General features: G+C 36.6%; 1 protein-coding gene across 3 annotated transcripts in view; it reads right to left on the bottom strand.

The window, feature by feature from the left end:
* Window positions 1-1,193: 1,193 nt before the first annotated feature.
* Window positions 1,194-10,733, bottom strand: part of LOC121965852 (arf-GAP with coiled-coil, ANK repeat and PH domain-containing protein 2-like) — a 71,510-nt gene continuing 61,970 nt past the window's right edge. For all 3 annotated transcript variants that reach the window (XM_042515970.1, XM_042515984.1, XM_042515977.1), the window contains one exon: window positions 1,194-5,498. In XM_042515970.1, coding sequence (XP_042371904.1) covers window positions 5,395-5,498 — 104 coding nt within the window. In that variant the 3' untranslated portion in view covers window positions 1,194-5,394. The remainder of the gene's footprint in view (window positions 5,499-10,733) is intronic.

The following is a 10,733-nucleotide window of genomic DNA, read 5'->3' as shown; positions in this document are numbered from 1 at the left end:
TGACTGTTAATTTTAGGTTTCAAAATGGCCACTGTAAGAATAAAGTAAAAATCTGATGCCTTCCACCCTGCTGTCATTGACAGTAAACCCTCAGCTTTACTACATATTTCCAAATGCTCCTGTTTTTATTTCACATGACTGTATTTATTTTCATTCTTCTTTGTCACAACACGATGCAAACACACATTTGAAAAAAACAAACAAAAACAAAAAAAAACACAGTGACGTTCCCCTCCCCGTTTCAGAAGGTTGTTCTCTATGTTTGACATGAGTTTGTCCAGTAGTATTTAGATGAGTTATGACTGCGCTATCATTGTTGAAAAAAGTGATGTGTTTTCAGGAACATTAGTTTAGAGCAGACTAAACACACACACCGGCTTGCTGTATACACACACAAATGACTATAAGTCATCTGAAGTGGTGGGCACTACTGGCCCGCATGCCTCTCATTTAAGCTGCAGCAGAAATAAACAAGCTGTAATTATTAAAGGTGGAATGGGACGGAGTAACATGTATCAAGATTGGCATGGGGAGAAATTCATGACCTCACCAGTGTACATTCATGAATGAAGCCTCTTTGTATTAAAAAGAAATAAATATTAATTTTCATCCAAGTCTCAGCTGAGTTTAACATTAGAGCTTTTTAGGCTTAGTTTATTTGTAGTGACTTTACAGGCTGAGAGATTAAAAATAATAAACTGTTCAAAATACACAGAGCAGAAACACTAATCTTTGAAGACAAAAATCAAATCAAAAGTGTTTACATGGAGTTTAAAAACAACTTCTCAGGTAACAACAAATTGAGTGGGTAAATCGAAAAAAACCTGAGCAAATTCAGACTCACATTAAGTTGCATTTAAAGTTCCTCAGCTGCATTTTTAGGCAGTACAGGTCATGATTTTTTCCCTACAAATATGAAAGAGTGAAAGGCCCTCCCCCTGCTGGACAGATTACACTGCTGCCTTCTGCAAAACTTAACACCTTCAAGGAAATATCTAAAAGATTATGGACAGATCTGGAACCTCCACTTAGAATTTTTACTGTTCAATTTTTTAATTTTTTATTCACAATCAGAAGCTCTCTCACTTCCTCTATTGATATGTTTATTTCCTCCTAGAATTAAAATCTTTCTCAAATCACTCGGTTTATTACAAAAAATAAAGTATTCCAAGCCTTTGGAAAACTATGCAACATTATTCCCCGAATCCTCTGACTGATAACATCTTTTTAAAGAATTTTATCTGTATGCTTGCACCCCATTTTTAGATTTCTTTGTACATATTTTTATTTATTCCCAAATATATTTTAAAAGTAGTAATTAAGGAGGGAAAAAAAACAATGTGTAGTTGCAAACAAATCTAAAAGTGACAAACAAAATAAAAACGTTAACAACAAAAATGTGATTTATTTTCCATGTGGCAGCTGTAAATATTCCCCAAATATTAAGTGACCCTCACCAGTGTGTATTTAAATTCTACACCACATTCAAGCGTGTGTGTATTTAAGATTAAAAAAAATCACTTACTCATTATCTACCCAGGGAAACCTGCAGTGAAAGACATTTGTACAATTATAAATTGTTCCTCTGAAAATGCCACTCTTGTTGAGAGGTTTTTTGTTTTTTTTTTGACAAAAAATAGCATCTGAACATCTTTGAAAAACAAGATCCTGAATTTAGTTTTTTGTCTCCCATTAAAGTTTAGTCTTTGACTGACACCCTTATTCAGCACGATGTACAAAGGCAAATGCAAAATTAGTTGAAATGACACATTATCAGCAACAAATAAAAAGAAGTGGAAGTGACAGAGCCTCAGCTGAAAACATGTATTTTTAGATTTTGTGGTAATGTATTACCTTAAATTGGATAATTATCTTGTTAATAAAAAGCAAACATAATAGGTCCAATTTTGCAATACTGTTAATAGACCAAGTGTACAATAGCTAGTTGATGAATTACTGCTTTGCCTTTTTCTCTTTTGTGATTGAGAGGAAATGTTCTGCCTTTTACAGGACGTGGGACGCTTTCATGAGCCTTTGAAAGAGGGAGAAACTTGTAGAAGCACCAGATTTTCATGAATAGTTGAAAATAAATTAATGCCAAAGTATTCAAAAAAGAAAGAAATCGGTCCAGGAGTGCACTGTAACTTTTTCTTGACATGAGCAACTTGAAAGAAACTTTTTAAATGTTGTCAAATAACTGTTTGTTTGGGGTACCATTATGTCACATGTCACTGTCACTCTCTGTTAGCAGTGAACATTAGCTCCATGCTGAAAAACACATTCCTGTAACCACTTTACTGAAGCTAAATGAGGCAGAGTGGTTAAAATTAAAATCTGAGGCAAAGTAAAACCAGCAACAAAAATTTAAATCAACATTCAGGGACGACTCCTCAGTTCATATGAAGTTCTTACATATCACAGGAAGAATATACAGTACATGTATATTGGTATACAGACAGGCAATGTAAAATGGGCTAGAATTAGGGAAAGATACAAAGAACAGCATATACAAAAGCTTATTTAATGATTCAAGTACCACTAACTTTATACTTCAGTTCGCAGGAGAATTCAAAAGCATCTGTACAAAGTGCACAAGAATTGTATCCCATGTTGGCCAAATGTTTCCTATCATATTTTACTGTTATTGTCTAAGAGAAGTTTACAGTTTGTTTTTTTTTTTGTTTTATTTAAAGACAACATTTGCAGATCCTACATCACAGTAGACATAAAGTCTATCAAAAAAAATTGCAGAATTAATTTGTGGACTTGAACATTTCAGTGCAGTCCTCTGATGTCTGAACTAAATCAAACACTCTTTAGGTAAAAATGTTTAACAGCTCATCACATGAAATGACAGCTGCTCTACAGCTAAAGACACATTTTTACAGAATTTCCACTAAGATTTTCAAAACATATCTAGACATTTAGCAGAATGTACGTAAGGTACTTTGTAACGTTTAACTTTACAGGTTTGTAATTTATAAAATCATTTCCAGGAAGATTTACTGAAAGATCCAGATATGTTTCTGCTATTATGGGGAAACAGAGGATGTTTAACTGTTATAATTCCAATTAAGAAAATGTAATGATCTGCCAGCATAGTATTTATTTGAGTGCACAGCAGGTCAGCTGAACATACAACACACGAGATATGGATACATTTTCATGCAATCAAAGAAAATGTTTGATTTTATTTATAGTCTGCATTTTTTTCAGTAATAGCCATTTAATATATCTACATTCAGTAATTATCCCTCTATAAAGAAGTTTTCATTGTTAGCGTCAGGGTCCGCCATTCTTTTCTTTTTACTTTTTTTTTTTTTTTTTAAACCTATCTGGCCTCTCCTGTCAAGTCCGCCGGCAACAGAATTGATAAAGTCTCTTGACAACGAGAAGGGAGAGAGATGATTCCTTCGTTAGCAGTTACTTGTTATTAATGTTATTGACTATTTCACCATGGGGAACAGCACCTTACATAAATCTGGTATGACAGACTATGTATACTACATACAGGGTATATGTCTGTCTCACACATACATGTTTATAAATGTGACGTAAACTTAAGTCACCATATATACACAGTACTCAGATTTATGGATTCCGTTTTGTTTTTCACTTCATTTTCTTCATTGCCCTGAGGCTTCAAGGATTGTACTGACGATATGTGATCCTAAATATTTTCTGATAACATGAATTATTAATGAATTATTCTTTTGATAAAAATTGTGTGTGTGTGTGTGTGTGTGTGTGTGTGTGTGTGTGTGTGTGTGTGTGTGTGTGGGGGGGGGGGGGGGGGGGCGCTATTATATTAAAATAAATTAATATAAAGCATTATGCTTTTGATTAAGTGAAATCAGAAATTGCCTTTTTTTACTCATGGCCTTAAAGCCCTTAAAAATATCACCCTGGCCAAGTGGCTTTGCTCCTAAAATTATGAGAATCCACGACTGCTATCAATGCATTTCAGGAAATGCTGTTCAAAATTTCAAGAATTTGTCTAGGCTTGTTGTTCATAGCATGATCAATGACGAACTCCTTCATTAAATCAACAAGACTTTGTTCAGCTGTTTTTTGAACAGATTCACATTTGAGTTCTGTAGTATAAAGCCACACTTATCACAGTAAACATGGGTTTCATCAGATGAACCAAGACTAAAACCTTGAGGAGTTTAACTTAGTCTCCAAAATTAAACAAATGTTTGCTTGGGTTTCATTGAGCTTTTTTTCTGGAAAACGTCCTGCCAAATTGTTAGGAAACTGCAAACCTGTAAAATGCAGTGTGACTGGTATTTCTATAATCAACATGAATGAAATAGTGGTATATATTTTATAGATCATGTTATTGTCTTGGTGTTTAATTTTTTTTTAAATATCAGCACGAGACTGAATCTACAAACTGAAAAAAACAAATCATCTAAACTGAAGCGGTTTTACTTCCACAAAGATCATAATGCTGAAGGGCTGATTGCCTCACTGAAAGGTACTGCAAGTACTGCAGGTACTGACATGGTGACGACACAGAAACTTTAAATCATTCAGACGAAAGTCTTTTAACAACGACTACAATTTAAAAATCAGAAAAATCTATTTAGCATCAATAAAATGATCACTGTACATTGTTTAACATGTCAAAGCCTTACCATCAAAACTGGTAAACATCGGTGGTGATTTAAGACAAAAGGATTTGTGCAAATAAGTAAAAGCATATTGTCGCGTATACACTGCGGAGAGTTCACTGAAGCAAAACTTTGATATAAAAAGACACTTGTGATCATAAAGAGAATCCTACTAAAAAGAGGAAGCACTTTAAAATGGAAATGGAGTATTTAACAATCTGTCATACACTTACCTCTTTACAACTCAGCACACCCCTTTCTTGATGTATAAAAAAAAAAGAAATTGCCTCTGAATTTGTTCTGTGTGACATAAAAGACTAAAATAACCTACGGCCTTGATGGCAGCTCTACATTCAGGCTGAGTTCAACAAAATAATTTTTCTTTAAAAATCTGATTTTTTTTCATGATTTTGCAAATCCTTTCAAAGGATTTCACACTGTACCATTCGCTTATTCTACTTATAGATCCTTCTGGGAAGCACAGTTAAAAAAAAAGGAAAAAAAAGAGGTTTACTGTTCACAGAAGTTCCCCTTCACATGAGTGAAGCGCCTGTAGTTTTCAGAGCTGTAAACACAGCTGCAAGATAACTATTATTTAAAAGGGAGCTTCGACAACGTTAGATATGGTGACACGAGTCCAGCTGTGGCAGCACTAACTGGCTTTAACGCTGAACAATGTTAAAGGGAAAGTGGAAAACATCTTTCCAGGCATCTTTTTGCCTCTCCTGGGATGAGCAGACAGTGTCTCTGAGAGCTAGTGGACGGCATTTCTGTTGTGTCAGGGTCGCTGCGAATCGTACTGCTGGTAGCGGTTCAACTTGTCCGGGTCATTGGAGGCCATGTGGGTGAAATCCTGGAAAATGTCCTGGTAAGTTTCATCTCCTGCAGGAGACACAAGGACACAAGATGTCAACAACAAAGGTAAATAAAAGAAATGTCAAACAGAGCAATGAATCCCTGTAAAATATTTCTTATTATACAATCTGACAGGAAAAAAAAATCTTTTGTTCAACAGGTCACAACTTATGTCCACACAAAGTCCCTTCTAACCTGTGTTGAATGGTCACAACTAGATATTACTTTACTTTAAAGGTGCCACAAAATGGTGGGGAATAATCCTAACAACAGTTACTACGTCTCATAATCGAGGACGTAAATACTTTGGATGTTTGTGAATAGTTGACTAGTTAACAAAATGTTGCTACCCTCGCTAGTTGGTACCAGAGATACTGGTTAGTTTAACTCTTACTTTTAACTCTTTAACTCTTAACTTTAATGATTTTAGGTGATTGCATTCAAAAAGTTTGCAAAAGTACCCACATCCAGATGATAAATACGAGGTGCTAGACAAGAGTCTGCAAGAGACGTAAAAAGAGAATCTAAACACTAGACTAGCAGCTTCATCTCATGCGTGTAGGTACATTTCCTAAACAACATTGTTTCCAATAAATGTTATTTGTTAACTTTTATTTTGTGACTTGTTATGTAAAACACTTGGCTATTGAAAAATGTGATCAACAATTTCATATGGCACTTATGATGTACAGAATATTTTTTTCAGACAAATCGATTAAATTGTGCTAAATTTGGACAGTTTTTTTTTTTTTTTATTACTTCAACACAAGTTGACTAGACTAAGTTTAAACTTCTGCTTGAATCACTGGCAAATCAGTCGTTAGGAACATCCCTAAAGGAAATCAGTTACTAAGAATATCCTGAATAAACACTTCAAAGTACGTATATCTCCTGCCATGGCACATGAGAATTACACACTGTTTTCTGCACAAATGCGCTATAATAAAAAGTCATACAAGTATGACTTTTGATCTAAAAGTTGTACGTTTTGTCAGAAAAGTCTGAACTTGCAAACAAGAAAATAGTGCTTTTGCATTTGTTTGGCAGAACTGCACTTTGCTGCACTGTGGCTAAGAAAAGGTAAGATGCTTATATAATAGCAATCCCTTCAGCACCAGGTTAGTAAGACCATCCTGATCACATGAGCTCATCATTCTGTTTCTCTCCCTGTGTCAGTCTGGACTTTCTGCCATCCCAAACGTTTTCAAGCGATCAAAGCCTAGTTGGGCTGATCAGGGATCCGCTCTGCAGCTGCTGAAAACATCAGCAGCCAGTCAGGGACTGTGTTATAGTTCATGACGTAGCATGCAGGCCGCTGCTTTGAAAACGGTAACGTCGGCTCCCGCGGCAACAAGTGTTACTGGCTCTGTTGGTTTTGAAGAAGATGTTCTCAGGTATAAATACAATGTTTACTGTGGTTTTTCCATTGATTGCGTAAATGAAGGAGCAGATACGAGAGGCTGCAAAGCTGAGAATCGTGGCCATGCAGACCGGTGTTCACAATGCTTTGGACATACAACAAGGCCAGCTGGTATTCAGCTGTTCAGACGGAGCTGGTTGCTGAATGAGAGATGTTGAAATATACTGGTAACTCCAGTACATCGCAAAAACCTCACAGGGATTGTTGTTGACGAGGCACAGGTCACATAGAAAGGGTAAAGATAAATATTTTTTAGACTGTTACTGTCTAACTGAGCATGTATTTGCATAGTAAAGGAGCAGATGTTAATGCTATCACCAGGACTGGCTGAAGGAGTCTGTCAAAGCAAGTAACTCCGGCCCAATGAAATCGTTTGGGGTGGCAGAAAGTCCAGACTATTACAGAGAAACATGTTGAGCACACGTGATCATGATGGTTTTTACCACACTACGTCAGCACCACATCAAAGTCTGAGCTTGTCTCCCTCCTCAACACATCAACCTGCCACAAATAAATAATATAAAGTAATATTACAAGATAAATATTACTTGTGTCATCAGAGAAAAAAAAGTGGTGCAACTGTGATGCAAACAAAATAAAGCAGAACCCCATTAATGCCTCATCAGGAAGGTTTACAGCAGGATTAAATATCAACAGCATTTTGCAGAGTGGAGGGCTCATGCACAGTGACAGTAACATCAGAACAAGAATGAAAAAGAAAAAGTCAGCCATACCTGTCAGAGTGTCAGCGTGGCTCGAATATGAAAAAGAACAAGGCGGGGGCGAAAAAGATGAGAAAGAACAGAAGAAGCAAAAGGCAAATGTTTGAGGAGAAACAGCCAGAGAGCTTGGAGATCGACTCAGGAAGAAAAGACGAGCCCACAGAGATTCATTTTCATTAACAACTGTATTGTGTTTAAAGTGCAGGAGTTTATGTACAAAAATACAGTTGTGTTGGCCTCAGCACCCCCAAAGAAAAAAAGAAAAAAGGCACAAAACTCTAGGGAGGAGAGAGAAAAGCAAAATACAGAACTGATAGAGTGAATTTACAGTGAAAGACAGAAGAGTGTGTTGAAGAAGACAGAGAGCCTCCTCTTACACCAGAGCAGCAGTTCTCAATCTGTTCTCAAAGTTTTAAGTGTCATTTTTCAGGTTTTTAATGCAATTTCTAGAAGACTACAGGAAACAAAATGTGAAAAATATTAAAATAATCATTACGTTTTAAAAAAATATAAATACTTTACTGCAAATTTCATAAATCAATGTTAAAATGCCCACAGAACATCAGAGAACAGCCCACAGGCTGAGGACTGCTGCTTCTTCTACACACAGTCAGGTAGAAACACTTGACTCGAGGAGGCTTTCATTTTCTTAAAAAGGGGTGAAGGTTGGATTGCTGAAGTTACTTCTCCCTCACACTCTCTACCCCTGAATGTCCCTAATCATCACTATCAACTGATTGGAGGTGCTGATGAAGAGGCTGTTGGGTATTAAAGAGGATGGCGAGCAGATGCAGACAACAAGGCAAATCCTCTCGCAAAGCAAAACAACGTGAGGATCATTCAGTGACTGGAAGCACGTACTTCAGACTCTTCTCTGCTCCTTCTAGTAAAGACAAACCTCCTTCTGTTCCTCTCATGCTCTCTGCTGCTGTTAACCTTTAAGCAGTGGTGGATGTGACGAAGTACTGAAACTTTTGGCGACTTGTACTTTACTTGAGTGTGCCTATTTTATTCATCCTGACACTAACACTCCACTACATCGCAGAGGTTCCACTACATTTGACATCCTTAATTACTTTTTAAGATTACAATGCAAAGGGACAACACAAGGGATGTAGAAGACATGTTCCCCTAAATATTAAGAAGGAGAAGTGGACTTTTATTTTGAAGAATTTAAAGACATTGCTGCCATAAATTGGTGTAAAAATGGCAGAAATGTATGCAAAAATTGAGGCAGAATGCAGGAAATTAAGCATTATAAGCAAGTTTTAGTTGATTGGTGAGTCTTATTCCAAGGTTGTCAAATACCAATGCGTTTGGCAGATGGTAGGGCCGAAGCACCAACCCGAAACATCTATATTTGACAACTTGGAAATGAGACTTGACAATCATCTAAAAGTTGCATAGTGTTGCTTCATTGCTCAAAATTTCCTGGGGGAGGACCCTACTCCCCGATTTCATGTGTCCTCCTCAATGTTGACAGGAAACCTACACCTTCAACTGACAGGTAACATTTTAATGCACAATGACTTTTTTTCCATACTTAAAGTACATTTTACTGAAAGTACTTACAAACTTTTAATTAAGTGTGGTTTAGAAAAACGTCTTTTAACTTGTAGTGGAGTGTTTTTGTGGTATTAGTAATTCAGAATCTAAATACTTCTTCCACCATCGGAGAAAACAACAACAGCTAGCAATAGTTTTTGTAACATTCTCTACATTGCACAAACTAAAGAAAACAATTAAGAAATAAAAGAAGAATTCATTCTTTGTCATTCAGGTCCAAAACATTTCTAACTTATTTCTAAAAAGCGAGTAATTACCATGGAGGATATAAAAGCAGCGTTCAGGCTTGTAACAGTCTGGCTCATCTAGCCCTCAATATAAGATGTTCTACTCTTCTAGGACAAATGGACGGCGTTTCTGAGTGAAGTCCTCTCTCCTGTGGTCAACACAATAACTGCACAAGTCCCTTTGACCATAAAATCTTAGAGCGCTCAAAAGTCCCTCACCATCGACTCTAAAGGACACAGAAACTTCATCTAACTGTGAACACAATCACAACACAATCTCTATTCTAACTACCGAACGCTTCCCCACACTTGTCAGCCATTCAAAACATCACATGCTGTTCAGTCAGCGGCAGGAGTTGCTCTATCAATCAATGTGAATAAGCAGAAATGACCATTTAATCAAAGTGCTTTGGTGCCCTCACAGAGGATTTGGGGCTGCATGGATCGGAGACGTGGGATAAAACTGGGGTACGTTTCCCTCATTCATTCACTATCAGTAAATCTCAAGTGATCTTCGCACTCAAGTGTATTCACACTCTTTTTTTTTATAAAGCTCCCATATGATTGAGATAAATATAAGCTAGGACCAGCAGGTGATAACATTATATACATGGTTACATGTGATTTTTTTTCTAGACTATTGCACTTGTTGCTTGATAATGTACCGTCCTAAGATGGTTTTGTCTATATTTGCGTAAAAACCCACTGACATTCAATACAATCAATGTGATGGCACTAAAGGCCAATTCATCAACTTACAATTCTGGATTTCCCGTGATTACGGGCAACAAGCAAGCACACTAGCCGACTAATAACCAAGACACAATATTGAAGCAAATACGTACAATCAGAAAAGAAAAGTATGTGAACACAGAGCCCCTCGTGGCTCTCAGCGCTGTGCAACCAGAGTCAATCTCACTCTGCTTATTCTGTTCGACCATGAAGAAATGTACATATGCACATCATTTACAACATGTACAGTAAGCATACTTATTATACTGCTCCTAGAATGATCTTTATAAAAGAAAACTGCTCTAAAATAGACTTATTTTCTGACCAGGCATGTCACAACAGCAAGATGCAGTACGTTTGGACAACAAACAGTTCAAATAAGTTAACAGGCCATAAAAATGGTTAAGACTTCACATAGGAACCATACAGTCGCAGGACAAGGTGCAGACGTTGCATAACCATTATTAGGAATGTGCATAAATTACTTCTGACAGGTCAATTTAAAATTAAATGATTTATACACACACTATTCCTGTTCAGACTGGTCAGATGATAAAAAAATGTCATTCAAAAGTCATGATTATTGCCAGATAGT

This window comes from Plectropomus leopardus, chromosome 3 (genome assembly GCF_008729295.1).
Source record: "Plectropomus leopardus isolate mb chromosome 3, YSFRI_Pleo_2.0, whole genome shotgun sequence".
Lineage (NCBI taxonomy): Eukaryota > Metazoa > Chordata > Actinopteri > Perciformes > Serranidae > Plectropomus > Plectropomus leopardus.
This window is presented reverse-complemented; position numbering and strand designations above follow the sequence as displayed.